General features: G+C 61.5%; 2 protein-coding genes across 10 annotated transcripts in view; both read left to right on the top strand.

Moving 5' to 3' along the window:
* The window catches only part of GNB1 (G protein subunit beta 1), a 56,593-nt gene extending 53,368 nt beyond the window's left edge, over nucleotides 1–3,225 (top strand). For all 4 annotated transcript variants that reach the window (XM_053921595.1, XM_053921596.2, XM_053921594.2 and 1 more), the window contains 2 exons: nucleotides 945–1,058; nucleotides 1,642–3,225. In XM_053921595.1, the coding sequence (XP_053777570.1) occupies nucleotides 945–1,051 (107 nt within the window). In that variant the 3' untranslated portion in view covers nucleotides 1,052–1,058; nucleotides 1,642–3,225. The remainder of the gene's footprint in view (nucleotides 1–944; nucleotides 1,059–1,641) is intronic.
* Nucleotides 3,226–5,770: 2,545 nt separating this feature from the next.
* NADK (NAD kinase) lies at nucleotides 5,771–23,432 on the top strand. Of its 6 annotated transcripts, none has more exons than XM_053919975.2 (12): nucleotides 5,771–5,867; nucleotides 14,022–14,237; nucleotides 14,999–15,082; nucleotides 18,259–18,388; nucleotides 18,610–18,718; nucleotides 18,807–18,892; nucleotides 19,359–19,461; nucleotides 19,837–19,991; nucleotides 20,133–20,232; nucleotides 20,312–20,481; nucleotides 21,080–21,162; nucleotides 21,635–23,432. In XM_053919975.2, exons 2-12 carry the CDS (start codon nucleotides 14,062–14,064, stop codon nucleotides 21,798–21,800), a joined length of 1,362 nt encoding a protein of 453 aa, XP_053775950.1. In that variant the 5' UTR covers nucleotides 5,771–5,867; nucleotides 14,022–14,061; the 3' UTR covers nucleotides 21,801–23,432. The 6 variants fall into 6 exon arrangements, with proteins under 6 accessions (XP_053775950.1, XP_053775951.1, XP_053775948.1 ...); XM_053919976.2 differs by having other exon boundaries at nucleotides 5,845–5,925; XM_053919973.2 differs by lacking the exon at nucleotides 5,771–5,867 and adding an exon at nucleotides 6,802–6,991.
* Nucleotides 23,433–24,520: the final 1,088 nt, after the last annotated feature.

Raw genomic sequence — 24,520 nt, 5'->3', positions numbered from 1 at the left:
CAGGCGGGGTGCCCTGGAAGTAGCCTGGAGTTCGCACGTCAGAGGCTGGTGTGTGGTTGTCACCTGCCTCGCAGCACAGCTTGTGCAGGAGATGAGAGCTCCCCGCACAAGCTGTGGCCCCCGGGCGGTGAGACCGAGCCATCTCTGATGTCAGAGGTACCCTCTGTGCCCGTCCCAGTCCTTGGGCCGGCGGGAGAAGGGCGTGGGACCTGGGGCCCATGGGCTTTCCCTTAGCTGCCACATCCTGGGGGTCGACTTCCTTCCCTGCTTGAACACCCCTTGTGCCCCAGCCCCACCCCGGCCTGGTCAAGGTGAGCCTGGGAGAGCACTGCTGCCCCGCGGGTGGGCTCTGTGGCGACAGCAGCAAGCGCTGGGGATGTCGGCTCGCAGAGGTCAGCCCTCAGGCCCTGCCTGGTGGTTACTGAAGCATCGGCCACCACAGGCGGCCCTCACCAGGCTATTGGGCATTGCCCCTCAGTGTTGTGTGGTCCCGGCTCAGCACTGGGGCACCGGGGCCACAGCCTTGTGCTGTCCTGGTGTAGTTGCCCTGGGGTGCCGGTGGTTTGGGTTTCCTTGTGATTTTGGTTTCATCTCTTATGTGAGCTGCTTCCTTTGTGAGTGCACAGGAGTTGGGGCAGGAGGCCCTGGCTTGTAACTGTGTCTGTTCCTGTCTCCGTGCCGTGTCTGTGACAGGCTGGTGGCCAGCCTGCCGTGTGGCTGTGTTTGGGTCAGATGTGTCTCGGCTCTTGCTGGGAGAGGAACTTGGACCCTCGCTCACCATGTGCCCCCCGCCCGCCCGCTATCCTTTTTCTGAGCCCCCAAGGTGCGGGGTGCTGGGTCTGCCTCTGCAAGTGCATCTGTCCTCTGCCCTGCAGTGTCCCTGCATCACGGCCAGGTGGGACGCCTCTGGGCCCTGGAGTGACTGTGTTCTCATGTGCCCCCAGGGGTCTTGGCCGGGCACGACAACCGTGTCAGCTGCCTGGGGGTGACTGACGATGGGATGGCTGTGGCAACAGGGTCCTGGGACAGCTTCCTCAAGATCTGGAACTAACCCCCAGGTAACGGGGCAGCCGGGCCCCGCTGTGGGTGGCAGTGCTTCCTGGGTTCTGGGTGTGCCGGGTGCAGAGCTCACGGGGAGGTGCAGCCAGTCAGCCTCACACCCGGCAGGGCATGAGGGGACGCCATAGCTCTGACCAGGGGGCTGAATGGAGATGCGCCCTTTCTTTTGGCACTTTTAAACAAATGTCAGTTGTTGGGGTGCCAGTAGTTAATAGATTTATGGAGGTGTCAGGTGTTCGATTCCGTAATCTGTCACCTCTGCATTGCATTGCGTGTTTGCCACCCCAGGTTGGGCCTCCCTCCCCACCCCCCTGCTCCCCGTTGGTCACCACTGCTGTCTGTGAGGTTGTTTTTTCTTTGCTCAATCTCTTCGCCTTCCCCCTAGCCCCGATCCCTCCCCTCTGACGGATGTCAGCCTGCTCTCCGTGTCTGTGGGTCTGTTTCTGGTTTGTCAGCTTATTTTCTTCATTAGACTCCACAGGGGAGTGAAGTCACACCACAGCTCCTTCTTACTGGCCTGTTCGTCAAGCCTGGTGCGCTCCAGGCCCCTCATTCACCTTGCTGTCACTCTGTTTGAAATAGCAGGTGCACGCCGCGGCGGCTGGAGGCCATTCCATCCCGAAGCGTTTCCGTGATAGCATTTCCAACCCCCTACTAACGTGGGCGCCCTCCCCCTCCGAACTTCAAAAGGGCAAGATCTTTCCTTCACTCACTGCTGAAACCAAGAGCACAATCCCACGAACAGAAGAGTCGGTGTCCGTCCGCTCGACGAGCCTGCATTCCTCCCGGGACCATTGTCTTCGTCTGCCTTTGTCTGAATGGAGTTAAAGGGAAACACCTAATAAAGATGTTCACCCGAAAGCGGAGCCGAGTGTGCTTGTGAGGCCGGTGCCCCTGGGCGCTCGCGTGTGGGTTTCCGGTGGGGGCCCCGCTTCGTGATGTTCCTGCAAAACAAGTCGAGGACTCCACCTTGCAGTCGGCTCTAAATTTCAGGTCGTGTCTGTGACGGATTTGGAAACCACACTTCCTTTTTCAAATACCTTTGTGTTCCCTAGTTAAACAGAGAGGGGGTCTCTCGTGGCCTCTGGCGTGGTTAATGATGTAACTCCAGTCCCTGGTCTTTCGTTTCTGTCTGGTGTCACGTGGGTGCTGCGCAGACACGGCACCAAGCAAGCGCGGGCCGGCACAGGCCACTGGGGCTCTTGGGTGCGCGGCGACCAGCAGCGTCCCCCGGGGCCCCTTTCCTCCTGCCCCACCCTCTCCGCCTGCTCAGTGGGGTTTCCACTCTCACTCGGGTTTCCTTGTGACGTGGGGGGAGTCTGTGACGACAGCCTAGCACTAGCCCGTGCCCACCCCGCCGCCAGGGCCTCTCATCAGGAGAGGGCCCGTCCTGTGCTTGGGTAGTGAGTCCGTTCCTTGTGTATGAAACAATGTACAAATCAATGTTTTGAAAATAATGATCCTAAACTTTCTAAGTTAAATTTTAAAAAATTTGATCGTTTGCCATATCGGGTGGGTTAATTCTTAGACTCGCATGCTGTAGAAATGCTCAGATGTGCATAGAGGACTCAGTCCTTAGATGTTCTTTTTCTTTTAAGAAATGATCTCTTTGAAGTTGTAACCATTACGGCTCTATCCACTATCGTGGCTACTCTGCACGCACCGGAAGCAGTACAGTACGCGCTCGACACGCTTGAGTAGCAGGATAAATCACTGTTTTCTTTATTTCTTTATAAAAAACAAGTCCTGTTCCAAATGATCGCTGTTGGATTCGGGGGGGCAGGGGCAGGGACCGGAGACGCTGGCCTTCCTCTACCCACCCCTCATGGCCCGTCTCCCGCGAAACCAGCCGTCTGCACCTGAGGCGCCACTTTTCTAATCCGCAGACCTCCCCAGGCTCCTCTGAGCCTTGTCCGCAGCAGCGTGTGGACGGGGTGCTGGCCGTCCCCACGCGCACCCATGGCGGCATGGGGCCTCCTGGGCGGGCTGCCAGGCCTGGTCTGGCAGGCTTCGGCGGGAGCCTCTCCGCCCACACGCTGCAGAACTGTCTGCGCCTGCCCTGTTGTATTTAATCTCCAGTCACTGGACTGCAAGGGAGCTGGAACAAGGTAGACCCTGTATTAAGCTGTACTGTTATTTAAGATGTAATAAAGCAATTTGACATGAGGGACTCGGGTGTGGCTGCTCCTTCGAGGGTGGGTGGGTGGGTGCGGCCGCCGTCCCTGCTTAGTCGGGTCTGACCAGTGGCCCTCGCCACCCCTGGTCCCCTACCTCCCTGCCAGATCTTCTGTCTCCCTTCACTGAGGGTCCACAGAAGGTGACAGGGCGTTCCAACAGCATGGCCCCCACAGCCCCGTCCACCCATGGCCACCCACTGTCCCATCCATCCCAGGTGGCTGTCCCGCATCTCAGCTGGGGGCCCTTCCTCCTTCCACCCCCCAAGGTCTCCCAGGACAGTGCCCCAGGGACAGGCCACCCTCTGACTTCACTCTCCATCTGCCTGAACAGCAACTGCGTTCTCTAGAAAACGGGAGAACTGCCACCAAAATCAGTCTTCAGGAGCCAGTTTGAGGCGAGGAGGGCAAACCCCCCCCCCCCCCCCCGCCTGCCCCTCACCCCCGTCACAGAGTCATGACAAGGTACTTGTGGTTCTCAGGGTCAGATGCTGGCACTTCCTCCTGAGCCTGAGATGCACTTAGTGGAGGTGGCCTCTCAGAGGAGGCACAGGGGTGTGTGGGGGGTGCTGTCCTCTGCTCTGGACCACAGCCATGGCACTGGAGGGCAGGCATCCACTGCAGCCGTAGCTGGACCTGCTCCAGCTGCACAGTGACCACGGCATCCACTCGTGCTGTGTCCACACCACTGCCACCAGGCACGGCTCCCCTTTGTCCCCAGCGCTGAGCTGCGCCTGGCACTCGGCCTTGGGCTCCTCACTGGCCCCTCTTCTCACGTTCTTGCAGTCCCCATTGAAAGCCGCACAGCCCTGGCCAGGTAGTGCGGTCGGTCAGAGCATCATCCCCAGACACCAGGGTAGTGGTGGGTCTCGTCAAGCCACACTCAGGAGTCAGCTGGTGAGTGCATCAGTAAGTGGAGCAACAAACCCATGTTCCTCCCCCCTTGCTCTCATTCTCACATCGGTGAATTAAAACAAAACTGCAGGCAGCAAAAGTGCCTTGTGAAACTCAGGGAGCCGCACGGGAGCGGTGCTGCAGTGGGTGGCCCTCGGCCCGGGGCCCCTCCCTGCCAGCACCCCCGGAGGAAGGGAAGTACGGCCCAACGAAAGGTTTTGCTCCTGACTGAATTGTGCCCCTGGCACTCGGCTGGTTTGCAGGGAAAGGTGCTGCCCCCTCATCAGCCCCACAGGCGACTGTCAAGCCCACTACCCTAGACGTTTTCATCTGGGGAGGGCTCGGTCAAGCCAGGCAGGAGGAGCCGGACTTGTTCCAGGTCCGCTGGCTAGACACCAGAACCTGGGAGATAAACAAGTCAACCTCTGGGTAGCCGGAGACATGCACCTCCTCCCTGGGACCTCTGTCCCTCCCTGCCCCCCAGGCTGCTGCTGGTTCCCCTTTTCGGTGCCGGGCAGCCTCTGTTTACTCCCGGCACTCCAGCCATGCACAGCTGTGGCCAACCTCCTCAGAGCTGAGTGTTGGACCCCAAAGAGGGGCACCCCTTCCACTCTCTGCATCTGAGGTCCTGAGGCACCCCTGCCTGCACCCTAGAGGCATGGAGTTCTCCAGACTGCACCCAAATCCAGGGTGCCCCCCCACCCACTCCACACCTCCAGGGTACAGGCTCCCTGCTTCCCCCACCGGTCACCCCACCTACTCTGCTGTTCTGTCATTCAGTCTTCAGAAGAGGGTGGGTCCCATTTTGTTGGTGTGAAGCTTAACCAGTGTGGAGCTATGTTTTAAGAAAAATACCAAATTATGATAAAGTACAGGGGAAGACTACTGTTTGGCCAGAGGGAAGGTCGACTCGGCCTTCCCAGACCCCTGAGCCGTCAGAGGCAGGGCCCCGCCCCACGCCACGCCACCCATACTGGCCTGATGAGCGTCCCTCCTGACCCTGTCCCCGCCTGCGCTCTGCTGGCCTTCCCTCTCCACACCACAGCCTGACTCAGCCTTTGGAGTCAGACCAAGGAACACCTCCTCTAGGAGCCTTCCAGATGCCTCAAGGCGCACCCCTAATATGGGCCTTGCTACCGCACCACAGCTGGTCAGCCCTTTGGTGTGTGAGCTCCAGCCTCTGAGTCCCCAGGGTGCCATCCTGGGGCTGGAAGGGGGTCTGGTCACAGTTTTAGCATCTCTGAAAGAAGGAGGCGCTCCTGCCAGCCTCTCAGGTCCATGGTGGACAGAGGGTTGCCATGGTTACACACACACCTGCATCCCTTCACTTCAGAGAGGGCGGGTACCCTCAAGGGTGCCTGCTCTGTCCTTGGCTAGTGACACTGCCCAAGCTCATGCCTTGGTGCCTTCTCTGCAGACTGTCCATCTCTAGAAGCGTCTTGGGAGGCCAGGCCCAGTGTCAGGTCCTGGCAAGTGGTAGGTCCGGCACTAGTTATGTTAATGGGAATGTACCCAAAATGCAACTCCTGGAGGCTTTGCGTTCTTTGGGCGTGGCTAGCTGTCACTTTGGGGAAGAGAAGTTGGCTTTACAAAACAACACATGGGGAAGTTACAGAGCTTGAGAAATCCCCTCCAAGTCCCCTGTTGACCCCCTTTTCACCCATTCTCGGTGCCCTCACTGCCCAGTGGTCCCAGGACAGCAGCGAGACAGGTCCTTTTCTGTGACCTGCAGTGTTCCAGGTCAGTGGACAGCAGGCGAGGAATCCCAGCCAGAGAAGATTGACAACAGTGGAGGGGGGTAAGGGGGCTGCTGGGTAAGCTGGGGGCCACGTTGCTGCAAAGGGGCGGGGGGCTCCCTGTTGAGGAGACCCCGGTGTAGAGAGGAATGATGGCTGGCACTGGGGGAACCATCAGGTTACGAAGCATCCCGCAGTGCACTGCCGGGTCGGTGTCCTGCGGTGCCCCTGCAGCAGCTTCTTCAGTGTGGGACCCGACGCCAGGCTGCCCTGGTGGGAAAGCCTTGACCAGGGTGAGCCTTGGGAGAAGCGCCTAGGCCCCTGGGAGGCGGCACCTTCACCAGAAGCTGCAATGCAAGGTGCGCACTGAGGCCTTGGCCCCGTCCCCGTCTCCGGGTGCTCCTGGGGTGGGGGGACAGCGTCGGCGGGTCCCCCTCCAGGGGCCCCACTCAGATCGCAGGCCCAGAGCCACTGAGGCCGGGCAGTGTGAATGGAACAGCCAGGCCGCTGGAGGTGGGCGCGGTCCGCTCCCTGCAGCTGCGCCGCCAGCCCAGGGGCGCCGGTCTGTCAGTCGCAGGTGCTCACACCGAGTTTTGGTTCCCGAAACAGGTTCCTTCGAAGCAGAGTCGTCACGGAACCCTGGTGGGTGGTGTCACCACTCACGCGGACGGCAGTCAGCCGGCCTAGGCTTCGGGGGGGCGGGGCGGGTCAGGGGGACCGGGCGGCCACACGTGCTCCCGACGCGGCGGGGTGACTGGAGACCACGAATGGTCCTCGGGGGCAGCCAGAGTCTGGCCACTTGCACCAGGGCCGCCTCCTACCGCCCCGCGCCGGGGTCTGTGGTCGCGGCACCACAGGCACGATGTGGGCGGGGCGCGTGCGCGAGGCGGGGCGGGGCGCGGCGCGTGCGCGGGACCGGCGCTTGCGCCGGGCAGGGCGCGCGTGCGCACTGGCAGCGCGGCGGCAGGGCAGCTAGGAGTGCCGGCGCCGCGGTCCGGGCGGCCATGGGGCGGGGGGCGGCCGCGGCGCCGGGGGGCGGCTAGCGACGACGAGCAGCGGCAGGGCGGCGGAGTCCGCGGGCTGGGCCCCGCAAGCGGACGGCCCCGCAGGCGCCCGCAGCAGCGAACGGTGAGTGCGCGCCGCCCCTCGGCCTGGCCCGCCCTCTGCGTTCGCAGGGCCCGGGGGTGTGGACGCAGGGAGGCGCTGGCTGCTGCCCCGGTCTCGGCGCTGAGGCGTCTGCCGGGCGTGGGCTGGGCCTGAAGGGACGACGCCCACTCGGCCCCGGCCCCCGGGACGCTGCCAGCAAGGGCGCGCCGCTCTCCGTCGGGGCTTAGAGCTCGGCATTCATCCCCGAGGCCCCGCCGGCGGGCTGGGTCCGGAGTAACCTGCTCTTGTCGCCGGCCGCGGCCCGAGCCCGCTCCGCGTGGCCCGGGAGTCGCCCTGGCCGCGCCCTCGGCCGGGATAAGCGCGGTACTGCCCCGGCGCACGGACGTCGCCCTGTGGGGGCTCCTTCCGCGCATCTTGCCCCCACCCGGGCCGCGCTGCCCTCTGTCCCCGGCGCGGCGCCAGCACTCTGCCCCGTAGTCACCTTTGCTCCCGCCGCCGAGGGGCGGAGCGAGTGCGCACCCGGTTGTCCCCGGAGGCGGGCTCTCGAGGTAGTTCTGGGCTTTTTTCTTTGAACTTGAGGTTGGCTTGTGTTGCCGGCCGAAACCGCGTGCAATTTACACACGGTGACAAGGGTCCCCCAGCCGGCCGAGCAGCATTCTTGGGGAGCGGAGGTGGCTGCCGTGTGGGAGGGGACCAGTGCCCCTGATAGTAAGTAAAGCAGGAAAGAGTCGACTTTCCGGAGAGAGACGTTTGAGAAAAGGTGGGTGCCTCCAGCAGATTGAAGAGGCGGGGGCCGGTGGGGGGGGTTGTGTTTTGTGGGGAGTCTGTGGCCTTTGTTTTTATTACCTGAATCGCAGCTTCTCTGTAGCCCGAGTGTCCGAGCAGTTAGAGGGACCCGCGGGGCGGGCCCTCGGGGTCTGCGGGCCTGCGGACGCGCCTGCGGTCTTGCCTGCGGGCAGCTGGTAGCTGGTGCTGCTGCCTTTCCCTTTGCTCCGGCCCTGACCCACCTGGCCCTCCGAGCGCCCTGTGGGCCCGGATCCCCGAGCGCCCAGCTTCCCCACGTCCTTGCCAGCACCTGGCTCATCATTGTTTGTTGCGGGGAGGAGAGAAGGCAAGTTAACAGGGACTTGTCCCCACTCAGCGCTAACTCGCTGAACAGCTTCCTGCTTGTGTCGCCAAGTGGACGCTCCTTTCTCACTGGGTCCGAGCGGTCGCGCTGAAAGCTCGCACTGGGTCGTCGTGATCTCTGGGGTGTGTGTGGCGCCTGTAGACTTTTTTGTGCGTTTACGTCCTGCCGCTGGCCTGGAGGACCCTGTTATGGGCCCGGGCTCCTGTCTGGAATCCCCTGCAGAGGCTGTTGGCAAAAATTCAGGGCGGGGAATGAACTTGGGCAGAGTTCGAATTTCATCTTTTTAGAACAGTTAACACACCAAACGGACTTGAATGAAATGTGAGTCCTGACCCCCTTTTGTCAAAAATGTGTTTTGGATATAAATTTTAAAAGCTAGTTTTCATATTCGATATGATATTTTCATGAATTAATTTGCTGCCCGGTTAGCAAGTTAGTCTTGTCAAGTAAATGTGAATGGTCTCCAGGTCGAGTGTAGTAGAGAATTTTAGATACGTTTGCATTTTGTTGTTTTCATTGGCTTACTTTTTTTTTTTTTTTAATTAACTGCCTCTTTTTTTCTGAGAGAGAGGGGAAGGGAGGGGGAAGAAGAGGGAGAGAAACGTGGATTGGTTGCCTCTCATCCACCCCCATCCACCCCCACCGGGGGCCTGGCCCTGACCCTGACCTGACAGGCATGGGACCTGCGATTGCAGGAGGAAGCCCGCCGGGCTGGTTGCGAGCTGTCTTGCAACACTGTGGCCTCTGGGGACGTGGTTCAGACCGACCCTGCTCCCTCCTGGCTGCGGCTGCCAGGCGTTGCTCACATGCAGGGTAAGAACAGCGGGCAGTTGGCGTTGGAGAAGGGCGGGCGGGCAGCACAGGCTCATCAGGCCTCGCTGGTGTCGCCTGCGTCCACCTGTGTGTGACTGTCCTCACAGCAGGCAGCCCGCCCAGGCCCTGTGCGTGCCGCTCTGGGGGTGCCCAGACGGGGCAGGTCTCCGCAGACCCTCCCGCTGTGCTGCGGACCACCATGGTGTGTCCAGCCCTCCCTCTGCCGGCCCAGCTTCGGTCAATCTGCCGTGGGCTCCCTCGTGCGGGTTCTTACGTGGACTCAAGCTTTCCTCTGGGACAGGTGCTGGGTGCAGGTGCCAGGTGGAGTGTTCAGGGTTCATAAGGACCTTCCAGCCTGCCTCCTGGGGTGCTGTCCTCTCCATTCCAACCCCTGTGCGGGTCGGGTCTCTTCGACCCCTGGCTCGGTTTTCTTGGCAGTTCTGGGAGGTGTCTGCTGACATCCCCTCGAGGTGTCCACTTGCACGTCCTGGTGGATGGCGCCCTTGCATAGGCCTGTGCGCTGTCCTCTCGACTGCCCACCTCTCCGCCTCTTTCCCGGTGGGCTGTGTGGTTTCTTGCTGCCGCATCGTGGGAGGTCTTTGTGTCCTTCCGATACCGGTGCCTTTTGACAGCGAATTTGCGAGTATTACCTTCCAGCCTGTAGCTTGTTTTCGAATCTTCGTACCAGGGTCTTCCACAGGGCAGGTCCCGGATCCGAGTGAGGCCGGGTCTGTACATTTCTTTGCCTTTTATGGACCGTGCTTTTCCTGTCATGTATAAACAGTTCTCTGTAGCCCCGAGTCCCAAAAACGGCTCCTGTGTTTTCTTACAGAAGTTTGGTGCTTTATGATTTATACTAAACACAATAGATCTTGATCCATTTTGAGTTGGTTTTTGTTTAGGGTGTGGAGTTTGAGGGGGCCTTGCTTTCTTTGCCTGTGGACACCGAAGTACTCCAGGGCCACTTGGGGAAAGATCTCCCTTCCTCAGAGAGCTCCCGTGGGCCCTCGGCAGAGGCCGTCTCAGCAGCTGTGTGGCTCTGCCCCTTGGCCTGTGGGTCTGCCTTCCAACGCCACGGGCCGGCCTGCTGCAGGGAGAGGGCAGGTCTTTGTGCAAGAGTCGTCCTATCCCTGCTGGCCTTTTCCTAGTGCTGCTAGCTCTGGGGCCTTCACCTTCTGCACAGATCTGGATGTGTGTCCCTCTCTGCCAGACAGTCTTGTCCGGATTCTGTGGACGTCGAGTTAAACCCTGGACCGCTCTGGGGGAAGAGGTGTCCTCGCTGAGCCGGCCCTTCCAGCCCAGGAGCCGGCAAGTCTCCCGTTGCTCCTGGCTCTCGCCTTCTCTGGTCTCTCTCATCAGCGTTTGGTTCTTTCCAGCACATAAGCCTTCTGTCAGGGGTGTCCATCCTGCGGCTGGCCGGCCGTGATGCAGCCCATCACAGAATTGTAAATCTACTTAAGACATCATGACATTTCTTTGTGCTGACGTGTCACAGTGCATTTTGCGTGTGGCCCAAGACAACCCTACTTCATCCAGTGTGGCCTCCAGAGACGCCAGGAGGCCAGACGTGACAGTTTTGCTCCAGTCTCGGTCTGCTCCGCCGGAGTCCTGCCTCGGCCTTCAGCCCTCTGCCCTGCCGCGTGGCGTGCATCCAGCCTTCCTCCCAAGCTCGGGAAGGTGTTTGTTTTTTCACCCTAGAGCAGGTTAGTGTAGGTTTTCGGTAGACGTTCCTCATCAAGTTCGGGCGCTCCTCTCTGTTCCTAATCGACGCAAATCTCTATCACATGCGGGTGTACGCGCCTCCGCTGACGCACCCAGGGGTTTTCCCTGCTCCCCTGTCGGAGTGCTGCCGGTCAGTCTGCTGACTGAGCCAGCCCTGCACTCCCAGAGCGCACCCTGCTGTTGATGGGTTAGTTCTTTTCAAAGGTGTGTTGGGTTGGAGTTGAGGCTACTTTCGGAGAGCACAGACCATCGCCCCAGGCTCGGAAACTCTTGAACAGCAAGGAGAAGCTGAGAGGTGTCACGTGGGCTGTGGAGGTTGTGTCCTGGTTCTCGCCCAGGGCAGTGTGGCGGGTGTTGGAACCTGCTTTGGGCCTCGTTACTGTGCGGCTGGGGGTGGGGGGACTGTGGCATTCAGGGGTGGGGGGTGAGGGCAGGGCGGGCATCCTCTGAGCAGCAGACAGAGGCCCCGGGCACTGCTTTGTGCAGTGCCGAGTGTATGCGACTGCTTTTTCTAAAGTAGGGTTTTGATTTTTTAATAAAGATTTTATTTATTTATTTGAGAGAGGGGGAGGGAGGGAGAAAGAAAGGGAGAGAAACATCCATGTGTGGTTGCCTCTTGTGCACCCCCAGTGGGGAACCTGGTCTGCATCCCAGGCGAGCGCCCCGACTGGGAACCAAACCTGTGTCCACTGTGGGGGACGATGCCCACCCCACTGAGCCGAGCTGGCCAGGGCCACGTGACTTCCTAACTAATAAACCTATAAATTGCGCGGGGAACAGCGTGCAGACTTCGCTCCCCTCGGCCATTCAAACGAGAACTACGTTGACTGATCTGTCCCTTTGAATCTGTTACACGTAACGTCAGACAGAACACGGCAGAAACTGGCGACTGCACTTATCACAACCATGTTGAACATTTCAGCATCACGGGTTTCATTCATCGCTTTTCTTCTCAGGGTTGCAGCAACCCAGCCAGCTCGTTATTCCTGCGCCTTCTCGGAGTGACAGTTTCCCACATCCAGGGTTGCAGCATCCCCCCACCCCCACCCCCTGGCTCAGGCTGCAGGTTCGGTGTGGGACGGGTGAGCTCGGGACCACAGGTGTCCCCGAGTGGCTGCAGCTTGGAGCCCCATGCTGAGCCACTTCCTCCATTATTTTGTCAATGGTATTTCCTGAGCCTCTTGTACTTCAGTGGGACTTTCCCAGGCACACCTTCCTCCCCTGCAGGTGCCAGCCCCTTGCAGCCTTGGGGAGGCACCCCGACTGTGCTCCTCGGAGTTCCTTTGGCCGTGTCTCAGAAGGGGATGAGCCAGGCATTGCTTCTGTAGGCCCAGGAAGGGGGTCTGCAGGGTCCTCTCTTCTCCCGGGGCCCTTGGCTGGCTTGTGCCTTGGCGCCTCTGTTGGGCGTCTCTGCTGCGTTGGGTGCCCATGTCTGTCCCCTGTAGCTGTGGGCAGGGGCCTGGGAGTGCTGGCCCAGGTGCCAGCTGTGCCTGTCCTAGCGGTGGGGCCCTGGGGAGGGCGAGCCATGCTGGGGGAATGAGCAGTACTGGGCCGGCAGGGCCGTCTGCTTCCTGTCCCTGCTCCTCGGTTCTTGCTCACACAGAGGGGACGCCACAGAAGGGCCCGCGCCGCCTGCCTGTTGAGTGGAAAGTAAACGTCTCCTGCCACCTTTGCCCCGTTTCAGTCACAGCTGCTTTTTGTGTGATCTGTCCCCTTCTTCCTCACGGACTCAGACACCCTCCGTCCCCGTATTTGCAGTGGTTCTCTTTTTGACACTTGGTAGCCTCTTGGTGAGGGGACTAGAGTGTCCTCTGACTTGTGCCTTCCTCAGCAGGGTGGGGCTGCCTCCAGACCTCCTGGGGACAGCTCGTCACTCTCTTCTCTTTTCAACCTTCACCCAAGGACATCGTTTTACTTTGCTTTTAGACACAGAGGTTAGATGGGAGAGCGAAGCATGGACTGGGTCCCTTCTGCGTGCGCCCTGCCCCAGGGTCGAATCTGCAGCCCAGGCGTGTGCCCCAGCGGGGACTCACACCCAGAACCTTTTGGTTACGGGACAACTCTCCAGCCCGCTGGGCCACACTGGCCAGGGCTCCTGACTTCCGTCGGCTGTGCCCCCTATGGGACAGCTCGCTCTCACCCTGGCACTGGCCTCCCGGGGCTGTGGGAAGACTGGGTAGATTAACTCCGGCGAAGCGTCAGGGCCAGTGCGCGGTAAAGGGGGCTGCTACTTGTTTTGAACAGGTTTTGTGATGAGGAAGTGAACGAATCTATCAGGTGTTTTCATACATCAGGCCAAAATGGGCCTTGTGTCTCCAACCAGCTGGTGCTGGTGCCTTTCAGATCCCAGTGGTCACGTTGGCCGCTCCCTGGCTAGTGGTCCGTTTCTTGACCTCGCAGTCCAGCTTCCTCCCGGGCGTTTTAGGGTCAGCGTGTCATTCTCGAGAGAAAGTCTGCTGTTGGTTTCTGCTGGATGTTGCCCCTTTTTTTACTGAGGTACAGTTCACGTCTAACATTGTATCCCCTTCAAGAGTCCCACGCTTTTAGATAATTTGTATCTGTTTCAAAACCATCCCTGCAGTAAGTCCACTTCAACCTCCTGAAGTCTCAGAACTCTCCAGGAGCACGCACGCGGTGTTGTCATTCACAGTGTCGCCTGGTCCCCGGGTGCTGCTACAGCCCCGAATGGACTCGTATGGGAAGCGGGTCCTGCACTGCTTTTGCCAGTGGCTTCCCTGCATGTTTTATAGTGTGATGCTGCCGACCGTGGTGTTTTTAAATCTCAGTTTCTTGTTTGTTGCTGGTACACAGAGATACTGTTGGTTTTTGTGTGTTGAGTGTGTCTCCCGTGTCCTCGTTAATAAACTCACCTGTTGGATGTGGTCACTTTTTTGTGAATGCCTCATAGGGTGCGCCTGGCTGAGCATGTCCTCCGTGTTCACTCCTTTGGGGAGTTGGAGTTGTCTTTGAGGGTCACGCAGGTCAGTCTGGGGGTGTGGTTTGGCACTGGGTGAGCTCGCAGGCGCTGCTCGCAGGGCATGGAGTGCGGCGCGCCGCCGTGGCTGCTCTTGCGTGCACACGCCACAGTTACCTGGCGTCTCTGGGCTGAGAGGCATGTAACCCGCACCCAGACTCTCTCGACCAATGGCCGCACCCCACCTGACTGGGGAGAGAGGCCGCCGCCCTGTCGTGGTGGGCTCTATTCTTTGCCTTCTAGCTCCCCTAGGTTTGTTAAAAACCACAGTCAGATTCTCGAGTTCTTCAGTAGCTTTGGACGGAAACTGTTTGGAACATCAGACTCCAGCCCCCCGCCCCCGCGGAGCAGGTGCGTTGGTGTGGACGGACGTGGCTGTGCACTCACCACTTGCTGTGTTTTGTTCGATGAAGGGATCAGCGCTTCTCGGACCGAAGCCCCCGTTCACCGGGGATGGAGATGGAGCCCGAGAAGGTCAGCGTGCGGAAGGGGCTGAGCGCAGACGCGTCCTACCACTGTGCCACCTGCCACGGGGACGAGGACACGGCGCTGGGCCGCCCCATCCGCGGCCGGGCCAAGTCCCGCAGCCTGTCTGCCGCGCCCGCCCTGGCAAGCACGAAGGAGTTCAGGTGAGGAGGTCCACCCTCCAGGACTTTGTACCGGGCCCCCGGAGACGCGCCAGGGCGCTCTTGGGCTCTGTGCTGGTGCCCGTGCACTGGGCCGCGTGGGCGCGCCTTCCCAGCCCTACCTGCACAGCCCAGCTCAATTCCAACTCCAGCCTGTCCTCAGTGGTGGCTGCGCATCTGGCCGGGCCTGGTGGAGGGCGGAGGCCCAGTGCAGGGCAGTAGGGCAGTGGCCTCGCCCCATCCCCAAGGCCAGCTGTGCTTCGCTTGCACGAGACTTCCAGTGCCCAGCGCTCCAGGCCCGAGCGCTGTGGCAGTGCCCGGCGCCCTGGCGCAAGCCACTGGCCCGGGCCTTGCCTCTGAAGCAAGGGTGCTGTAAGCAGCACCAGGGTTCGCGCAACACACCCATTCCGAGGCGGAGGACAGGGACCTGGCGTGCTGGCGGCCGGGCCGGTCAGAGGTGCTGGCAGCGGGGGAGGGAGGACGGGCACGAAATCGGATTCCAAGCCCGACCCCAGCTCTCGTGCCCCTGTTCTGGGGTGGGTCCTTGTTCTAAGGACTTCCAGGTGCTCCGAGTGTCTCCACTTGCTGCCACCACCTGGGCAGCGTGCACACTCAGGTCTGCTCTGCAGACCAGGCAGGGTTTCCGGAACGCACCGGCCGCAGGACGGCGTGGCGCGGACGGAGACAGCTCTGAGAGCGTGCCGCTTGCAGCCTGCAGGGCGTCCACGCCGCACATCACCGCCGCGTCCCCCCTCTCCCCGCAGGAGGACGCGCTCTCTGCACGGGCCTTGCCCGGTGACCACGTTTGGACCAAAGGCCTGCGTGCTGCAGAACCCCCAGACCGTCATGTGAGTGTGCTGGGTGGCCCCCCGGGAGTGTCTGGTGGGGCCACTGTGTTGCGGAAGGTTCTAGTGCTTGGAGTGAGAAGCCGCTCCAACGTGGTGCGGTGGGCGGGCTGTGCCCCAGTACTTGCGTGTGTGTTTGGGTTTGTTTAGTGAAAACTCCAGGAAGAAAAATGACACGTTTCATACTCATGCATTTTTTCTTTAATTATTGTTAATGCAAGACATTGGCCTGTTTTAACAGAAATGTATTCGTTTGAGACAGACTCTGCCTCGCAGCTGCTGCCCAAGGGGCGTGGCCGGGGCGCCTCTGCACCTACGGGGGCTGCATGGTGCCAGAGGAGACACTGTTTAAACACCGAGCAGTTAGGGCAATTTCACTGGGCCTGAAAGGCTGGCCACCGGTCCAGGTTCTCCCCTGGTGCGCGGGGCCTGGCTGTGTGGTGTCTCCTGAGAAAACACTAATGTGCTTTTCCTGATGTTGGTCCTTTACGTTTAAAAAAATCAGAATTCCATTTCAGCTCTGGCAGCCATCCACGCCTGGCACCTGTGGTGAGCTCACCCCAGCGGGGTCCCCAGCTTCCAGGGCAGCCGTGGCCACAGGGGAGAGGCCACTGGCCCTTGTGCTTTGGCCGCTAACCCATCTGAGGGTCTTTGCTCCTCAGCCCCAACCAGCGTGGGGCCTGGCAGCTGCCTGTGCCACCACCTCCAGGCTGCCCGCAGAACTGTAGGGCCAACTGGGTGTGGGCACTGTGTCCTCCCGGGGAGGGCCTGGCCTGCCCCCTCCCGCTGGGGCTGAGGACCGGACGCCGTGCCAGCGGCTCTGGCGGTTGTGTCCCTGCCTGTCCAGGTGCTGTCTGGTCGCTGGGTCCTGATCCCGCCTTTGCCCCATCCTGCTCCTCTGGTGCCCGCACAGCAGACCCCCGGGTCACCTGGCCACCCCAGTGTCCCCCTGCCCTGCCTGGCACTGCTATGGCCTCTCACCTGCTGCCTCCAGGCCCCTCCCTGCAGCCCCGGGCTGGGCAGCTCGGAGCCCGGCACTTCCTTCCTGGCCTCAGTGCCACCCTGACGGCCTCTCCGCACCCTGCCCTAGTGAGCCTCCAGTCCCTCCTGGCCGAGCCAGGTCAGCGTCTGAGCTGCTCCTCGAGGCCAGGTGGAGTTGTTGGACAGGCCCTCGGGGCTGTGGGTGGGGTTTGAGGAAGCGGCTCTGGCCCGCTAAGCCCTGCGCCCCGCTCTGTCTGGGGGGGGCCGTCGTCTTTGGTGAAAGGGACAGGACTCCCTTGATCCACCTTGTCCCCCACCAGTGCCATAGCTGGGTGTGCAGGAACCTGACTTCTTCCTGCTGTTCCAAAGTGAGGTGCAGCAGAGAGGCTGATGTGGGGGCCTTCGCTTCCTGTGAAGCCAAACCTCACCATGGACGCAGGTGTCCTTCCTCTTAAACGGAGACCTGAGGCCACACATGAGCTCCCGGCACACAAGACAGGCTCAGACAGGGCAGCCACCCACACCCATCCAAGGCCTGAGGCCACACAGAGGGCCAGGCAGTTTGGGGAGTGCCGCCTGTCCGCCGGGCCCAGCCTAAGAGCTCCTTCTGGAGGGCTGCTGGGCTGTGCCGTGAGGGGCGGCCTGAGGACCTGGTGTTGTGCATGGCGGTCAAGCAGGACGAGCCTGCGAGCGGAGGGTGGCTGTGGTGCTGGGCTGGTGGTTCGTTTCGGGTTGCTCTCCTGGCTTTGAGTCTCACACTGCCTTCAGCTTGTCCCTTTGGGGAGGTGCAGCGCTTTCAGCTTCGGGGATCAGAAATCAGGTCTGTAGTGCAAACGCACAATCAGAGATGTTGGGGGTGTGTGCGTTGCCTGCCCGTTGTTAGCGAAGTGTGACCCAGACGCCGCACATGAGTGCACAGGGGTGTGCGCTCCGTGCTCGTGAGCCCAGGGCAGCAAGGCTCCCGGAGGGGCCTCTAGTGGCCACCCCAGCAGAGGCGCCCAGATGGGCCTTGGCAGTGACACTCGCAGCGTAGCTATCGGCAGTTTGGGAAGCTGTTGCCGCACAAGGCAGCTTCGGCAGGGTGTCTATCAGAGAATGTGCCAGGAAAGGAGTCTGCCATGCACCCTGCCGCAGCAGGCGGGGGTGCGCTGACCACGGCAGCCAGCCTGGACCGTGTTCTCCACGTGAGTCCTGGCTTGTTCCGGGCCGGCCTGGGACATTCCCGTGACTTACACAGTGATCAGTCACAGTGGGGGACTCTGCCTGGGACGCCCTCTCAGCGAGGGCCTGCAGACCACAGTGTGTGTGGCCACACCCCACACAAGCCCTCGCAGCACCCGAGACCACGTCTCCGGGACTTGGTGGCCGCCCTTCTCAGGCAAGTCCCCCACTTGCTTCTTAAAACAAATTGTGAGAGTGGTTTGGGCTCACAGCAGTATTAAGGGGCAGGTACAGAGACTTTCCATCTGGCCCCCCCATGCACAGCGGCCGCCACTATCAGCGTCCCCACAGAGGGTGTATGTGTCACAACAGACACGCCACTGTCATCCAGGGGCCCCGCTTACATCAGGGTCCCCCCGTGCTGTGCATTCCCTGGTTTGCAGAGGTGCCGTGACCTGCATTCCCCGGGACAGTCACTGAGGAGCCTCACTGCCCCCAGGTCCTTCCACTGACTTCAGACAGGGTGACTGCCAGCTGCAAAAGGGAAGCGCCAGCTGGGTCACTCGCACAGTGGTGTGGACGTGGGCTGCACCCCCACGTCCCAGCCAACAGGAAGCCCTGTCTGAGGGTGTGCAGTGTCTCCGGGGCACAGTCCCCGTTGGTGGTTTGGGCGTCAGTAGGAAGCCAGCGCCCTCTGCCGCGTGCGGGGAGGAGGTGAGGGTGGGGGGAGAGGACTGAGCAAGGGGCAGCTGCTGGGGGAGCTCCAGGAGCAGGTGTGTCCGGGAGGCCAGCCCCAGGAGCTGCCTGAGGGACAAAAGGGACACGACTCTGGGAGACCTCGGAGGTGAGCCATGGGTACGGCGGGAGACCTGGCTCCTGAGTGAGGAGGCCCTTCCAGGTGGGACCAGCACCTGGAGGGAGGGAGGCCGGCCGCTCTGGATGTGGCCGGCGCAGCCATGGGGCGTGTACAGGACCAGGCACGGTCGAGGATGCGTGTGCTGTGTCTGTCCTGGTGGGAACGCTCCTCTCCCTCAAAGGCACATCCAGGACCCTGCCAGCCAGCGGCTGACATGGAGCAAGTCCCCGAAGAGCGTACTCGTCATCAAGAAGATCCGGGACGCCAGCCTGCTGCAGCCCTTCAAGGAGCTCTGTGTGTACCTGATGGAGGTGAGCAGAAGGCAGGGCTGGGGGCAGCCTTCACACCAGCAGGATCCCGCCTTGGGTGTCGGGGAGTCACAGAGGGGGTCCGGGCTGGCCCCTGGCCCAGGTTTCCAGGTGTGTGTGTGGTGCAGAGCTGGCGGGCTCAGGAGGCTCACTGCACAGTCGTGGGCTGCCGGAGACAGCTGGCTGGGGCCTTGCGGCGGGGCTGACGCCCCATCTACTCCCAGGAGAAGAACATGATTGTGTATGTGGAGAAGAAGGTTCTAGAAGACCCTGCCATCGTGTGTGATGACAGCTTCGGGCCAGTGAAGAAGAAGTTCTGCACCTTCAGAGAAGGCGAGCGCCCGGGTCCTGTGCCCGTGGGAGCACCTGGCACCTGGCCCTGCGCTGGCAGCCTGACGATGGCACTTGTTCTGCTTTCTAGACTATGATGACATCTCCAACCAGATAGACTTCATCATCTGCCTGGGCGGGGACGGGACCCTGCTGTACGCCTCCTCACTCTTCCAGGTGCGGGCTCCCACCAAGCGTCCGTCCGTGCCGCAGGGCCGAGCCAGCAGCGGTCCAGTGCATGCACTTGGACTCTGTTGTGGTTGGCGGATCGGCCAGGCGCTGGGCCTGCTCTGCCTGGTGCTTTGAGCTGGGGCCCAGCAGCAGTATGGGCTGGCTCTCGGGACGTGGGTGGGGAGCCCTGGGTGGCACCAGAGGGTAGGAGTCTGCAGGGGGCCCCCGGGGGTCGTCCGGAGTGTTGCAGGGCCCCTGCTAGGGGCATGAGGAGGTCAGGCGTCGAGGCTGCTGGAGAGGGCCTGGAAGTGGGCAGGGCTGTTCTCTGCCACTCCTGGCTTTGCTGACCTCAGTGGTCAGGTCACATCAGCCCAGCCCCCTCACCCCTGCCAGGCGCTGACCCTGGGACACCTGTGGTCAGGTGACTTGTGGGTGGATTGGCTGCTAAGTCACTTGCCCCATCGGCTCACAGGGCAGCGTGCCTCCGGTCATGGCGTTCCACCTGGGCTCCCTGGGCTTCCTGACCCCCTTCAACTTTGAGAACTTTCAGACCCAAGTCACACAGGTGATCCAGGGTGAGTCGCCACGTTCTGGAGCCCACACGCAACTCTGAGCCTGGCCTTACCGTCTCCCAGGCTCTGTGTGGTGGTTGTCATGTTCTGCTCAGTGCCTCCACCGGCCCCGCAGCCCTCACCCCCACCCGAGGCTCTGGGGTTTCAGTGACGTGCAGAGCGACGTTCGAGTCTTTCAGGACTCGGACTTGCAAGCATTGACTGGTTCGGGCATCTGTCTGAGCGTTAGGCAGGCTGAGCAGGTCGCAGGCTGAAGCCACTGTCCCTGCTGCGTAGCAGGAAGCTGTCTCAGAAGGCGGGAGCACTGCTCTCACTTTGGGAGGAGAGAGGCAAGGGTTCCTGGGGGGTCGGGGGGTTGTGACCTGCCTGTGCCCCCAGGGAATGCAGCTGTTGTTCTCCGGAGCCGGCTGAAGGTCAAGGTTGTGAAAGAGCTCAGAGGGAAGAAGACCGCCAGCCCCAATGGGGTCAGTGAGAACGGGGTGCTGGCTTCAGACCGAGACACAGAGGCCGGGAAGCAGGTCATGCAGTACCAGGTCTGTGGCCACGTCCCTCCGCTGGACCCCCGGCCTTGCCCACCCTGGCGATGGCCCCAGGGAGGGGTGCAGGATGGGGGGACTCTGGTTGGACCCGGAGGTGCTGCCTGGCCCCTCAGTGTGTGGCCTCCCCGCCCCCAGGTCTTGAACGAGGTAGTGATTGACAGAGGCCCCTCCTCCTACCTGTCCAACGTGGACGTCTACCTGGACGGGCACCTCATCACCACGGTGCAGGGTGACGGTATGTGGGTATTGGGTCTGTCCTGGGTACCCTGGGCACCCACGAGGGGTGGGGCGGTGCGTGGAGAGTGACCCCGCAGCCTGTCCCTCAGGTGTGATCGTCTCCACCCCGACGGGCAGCACGGCATATGCAGCGGCGGCCGGGGCCTCCATGATCCACCCCAACGTGCCGGCCATCATGATCACGCCCATCTGCCCCCACTCTCTGTCCTTCCGGCCCATTGTGGTCCCCGCAGGGGTCGATCTTAAGGTCAGAGCCCATTTCTCCACCTTCTCCAGTTTGACTCATGGCCTGGGGCCCACAGTCCTGGGCTCAGGTCCTGGCCTAAGGCAGCCTCATCCCTTGGTGTCCCCTGGCCTCGGGCCCCACCTTGCTTAGTGCTGGAAGGGCCTCCCTCCTGTCCGTGAGGCTCCTGCTGCTACCGGTTGTTTTGCACAGGGGCTAGGCGCTGGGCCAGCCCCTCAGGCCACGCTTTCTGTCCACCCGAAGCAGCCAGCCCAGGCACGTTGGATGGGGGCAGGGTGAGCAGTCGCAGGTGGGAATCAGCCCTGGTGGGTGAGGCTGTGTGTGCAGAGCTCTCAGTGAGCTGGAGCCAGCCCTATCTAGCTGTGCACTGCAGCTGTGTGTGGGTGTTTGGAGACTCTGGGCCTGGATGGACATGTGTCCTCTGTCCTGCAGGGCTGATGTCAGTGAGAAACAGTTAATGCCTTTACAGCCTGGAACTGGCCTTGGCCTGGAGTAGGTTCCACAGTTCCCCCTGGCTGGGGCCACCCTCCAGGGCAGGGGCCTGAGGGGCTTGGCTGCATATAGCACAGCTGTCCACACCTGTCCTGCTTGGCCCCTTCAGATCATGTTGTCACCAGAAGCAAGGAACACCGCCTGGGTGTCCCTGGACGGAAGAAAGAGGCAGGAGATCCGCCATGGAGACAGGTGGGTGGGCAGTGGACCAGAGCACGGCGTGAGGAGTTGGGTGTGCTGGCCTGCGGCCCTCATCCCCATGCCATGGGTGACATGGGCCCTGTAGGCACAGCTTGTCACCAGCAGTCCAGAGGGGTCCTCATCTCACACGGTCACATCTGGCACCCCACGCCTGTCGGGCAGCCCATCAGCAGGTGCTGTGCATGGCCCCGTTGCTGCTGTTCCTGGTGGTGCCTGTCTGCTCCGTCCGTCCCCTTGCCCTCCCCACGCCCCTTGGGGTCCCTCCAGGGGCTGGGGTGTGCTGAGTGGCTCCGTACCAGGATGTGTAGCAGTACCACCGGGGCTGGGGCCAGGCTGGTCCAAAATGGCTGGCTCCTTGCTGCTGAGGGTGGGCACTACCTTGGGGAGGGTCCTGGGTGGGCTGGGCGGGAAGGCGGGTGCTGCTTGGTGGGGGTGGGCTCAGCGTGCAGCGTCTCGCCCCCAGCATCAGCATCACTACCTCGTGCTACCCGCTCCCCTCCATCTGCGTCCGAGACCCTGTGAGCGACTGGTTCGAGAGCCTGGCCCAGTGTCTGCACTGGAATGTTCGCAAGCGGCAGGCACACTTCGCCGAGGAGGAGGCTGAGGAGGAGGAGGAGGAGGAGGGCTAGCCGCGTGCCTGCTGCACATGTGCTGCCCACGGCCACGTGCCCACGTGGGCGTCGGCTGTCACGTCCCTACTGACTGCAGCTGGAAAAGAAGCCCAGAATCTGCCTTTTGTCAACCAGATCAGCTGTTCTTAATATTTCAAATCTGACCTCTTTCTGCATTTCTAAATAAGCCAAGTGAGTGAACAAATGGGGCTCCGGAAGCCACACAGCTCGCCCGTGCATCGGTCCGCTGCGTGGAGAAGGCGGAGAGGGTGCAGAGCACGCGGGCCTGCCCTTTGGTGTTGAAGCACACGCTTTCCCCAGCCTTGCACCTTCCCCTTGGTCCCCTCTAGGGGAAGGCAGCTGAAGGGCCCCTGGGAAGCAATTGCAGGCTGGCAGGCAGATGGGTCCCCTCCCTCCCACATGGTCCCCAGGCCATGTCTCCTGCCCCTGCGTTGGTGTGACGGGTGCAGCAGAGTGTCACACTGTGGCCCGTGAGCCTGGTGGTGGCCAGGTGAGAGGTCAGCCCACACACATTCCTCACGCGTCGGAGCCGCGCCCCCCAGGCTGGAAGGCATTTCCAGCCCCATGTGCGCTTTTTAGATTCTCTCAGATTCGGACGTGCTGTGTCCGCGTTCTGTCCTGCGCACTTGGAGCGCGGGCTCAGAGAAAGCCTCGTACGGGCGTGAAGCCGAGCCGTGTTCTGTGTCTGTGTTCTGTGTGACGGGTGTGGGACCGTCTGTCCAGTCCGGCATGGCCACCGTGGGGGAGTCTCAGTTAGGAAGCCACATGGCTTCGCAGTTGTCACAAACCAGCTGGTGTGGGGGGTGGCATTCACATGGGCCCTGGGCTACAGGGACAGCCAGTCATTCCAGCCGCCACCCCGCTTGGCCAGCCGCCTGGACACGCATGAGGACGTGCACACGCGTTTGCCGAGTGGGGCCCAGAGCTGGTGTGGAGCCCAGGGTTGGAGCCGGAGCTGGGCTTGCCTGCAGCCTTGGCCCCTCGCCCAGCAGGCACCCGAAACCCGGGCCTGTTTCCATTCACTGATGTCTCCCTGAGCGGTGCGTTCACTAGCTACATCAGGGCGAAGGGAGGGGCTGGGCGCCCTCCCTGGGGCTCAGGTCTGCAGTGATGGGTAGGGCTGTGCCTTGCCCACTCGGGGGACATGCATCCCAATCTGATGTGTGTGTGAAGGCGCCCGGGGCCCCGTGTGCAGTCACCCTCAGCCGGGTCTCCGAGAAGCTGGCCCCGAAGCCTGAGCGTGTTGGTGAAGTGCTGTCCCTCCCCTTGTCCCTGTTGCGGCACCTTGGCGTCTGGACCTTGGCGGTGCCTGGTGCTGGACACGGAGGCCTGCTCTCACTGCCCCCGCACACCACTCGGCTGCCTGCCGGCTGGGGGGCCAGCCCCAACCCCCGGCTTCAGGGGCAGAAGTGTGGCATTTGAAACCCATCAATGTTTAGATAGAAAAGCAAGTGCCAACCCAGGCCTGAAGCAGCATGGGTGGGGGGTGATTGAGAAAGCTTTGGATTTTTTTGAAGTAAATTCTTAATGTTTCATATTGTTAATATTCTTAAAATTTATTAAATGTTGTTGAAAGCCTTATTACTATTTTCAGATCCTTTCAATAAATGGACTTGTTTTAAGAGTTGGCTTGAGTGACACCTTTATTTGGTTCTTTGTAACCTCCCTGAAAACAGGGCAGAGGGCTGGGTCTCCCTGGGCACATGCGGGAGAGGTGGGGTCCTGCACTGGCAGGCCCAGGGCTGGGCAGGTGTCCCCCCACAAGGGTCTCGAAGCTGGGTGTCCCTGTGGGTGTGGTCACCTGTCCTGCAGGAAGAAGCAGGAAGGGTGCAGGGCCTCAGGGGGTGGCCAGCGTTTTAGTATCTCTGGGCCACACTGGAGGAGTTGTCTTGGGCCACACATTAAATATACAAACACTAACGAAGACTGATGAGTAAAAAAAAGTTTAAGTATTTTACTATTATGTGTGGGGCCTCATGTATAGCCACCCTGGACAGAAAGGACCTGCTGGGGTGTGAATCTGAGAGCTCCTCCGTGGGGAGGGGCTCAGAGTCCTCGGTCCCCCGGGCCCGTTTGCCCCCGCCCAGCTCCATCCAGGCCTTTTGGAGTTGACTGGGGCCATGGGATGGACCCTGGAGCACCCCTGCTGCTCCTCCCCTGGTTCTCCCAGGCGGGGGGCGGGGGGGGGGGTGCACGGCTTTGCTGGGACCCATCTGGGCGCTGCAGACACGTGTGGACACAGCCCTGTGGGCCAGAGCCCAGGAGCAGCCAAACTGTCACCTTCTGGGCGGGTGTAAGCAAAGGCCCTGGACCCTGGTTGGCGTCAGGTCCCCCTTCCCTGTTCTGCCTCTCAGGCCAGCTCTGGAGGCCAGCCAGCCTCCCCCACACCAGTGTCCACCGCTCCGCCTGTCCGGTCATGAGTGAGTCTCACCCTGGGACGAGTCACCCTCCTGTAAGAATGGGAGGTGTCTGCTGGCCAGGGACTTTTCCTGCCCTTGGCAGAGGCAGACACCTGGTCCGTTCACAGGACACCACTTGCGACCTGCTGACCCCAGCAGGCTGGGCAGGGGCAGGAGTGCGTGCTGGCACCTAGGGTTTCAGTGTGTGGGCATCAGGCTGAGCCTGGTCCCCTCCTATGGCAGAGTGTCCACTTTGAGAGCCCGGGCCTGGCCCACAGGATCGCTCTTCCCTCCAGAAGGCTGTTGACCTCTGGGCCT

The sequence above is a fragment of the Desmodus rotundus genome, chromosome 3 (genome assembly GCF_022682495.2).
Source record: "Desmodus rotundus isolate HL8 chromosome 3, HLdesRot8A.1, whole genome shotgun sequence".
Classification (NCBI taxonomy): domain Eukaryota; kingdom Metazoa; phylum Chordata; class Mammalia; order Chiroptera; family Phyllostomidae; genus Desmodus; species Desmodus rotundus.
Note: the sequence above shows the minus strand (reverse complement) of the source record. Positions and strands in the feature narration are given on the sequence as shown.

What these genes read in the sequence shown, in the direction of transcription:
- NADK (XM_053919975.2), top strand. Translation starts at nt 14,062, where the DNA reads ATGGAGATGGAGCCCGAGAAGGTCAGCGTGCGGAAGGGGCTGAGCGCA. An exon ending in TCTGTGTGTACCTGATGGAG is followed by an intron (nt 18,389 to 18,609) that starts GTGAGCAGAAGG and finishes ATCTACTCCCAG; the next exon opens with GAGAAGAACATGATTGTGTA. An exon ending in AGCAGGTCATGCAGTACCAG is followed by an intron (nt 19,992 to 20,132) that starts GTCTGTGGCCAC and finishes CCCCGCCCCCAG; the next exon opens with GTCTTGAACGAGGTAGTGAT.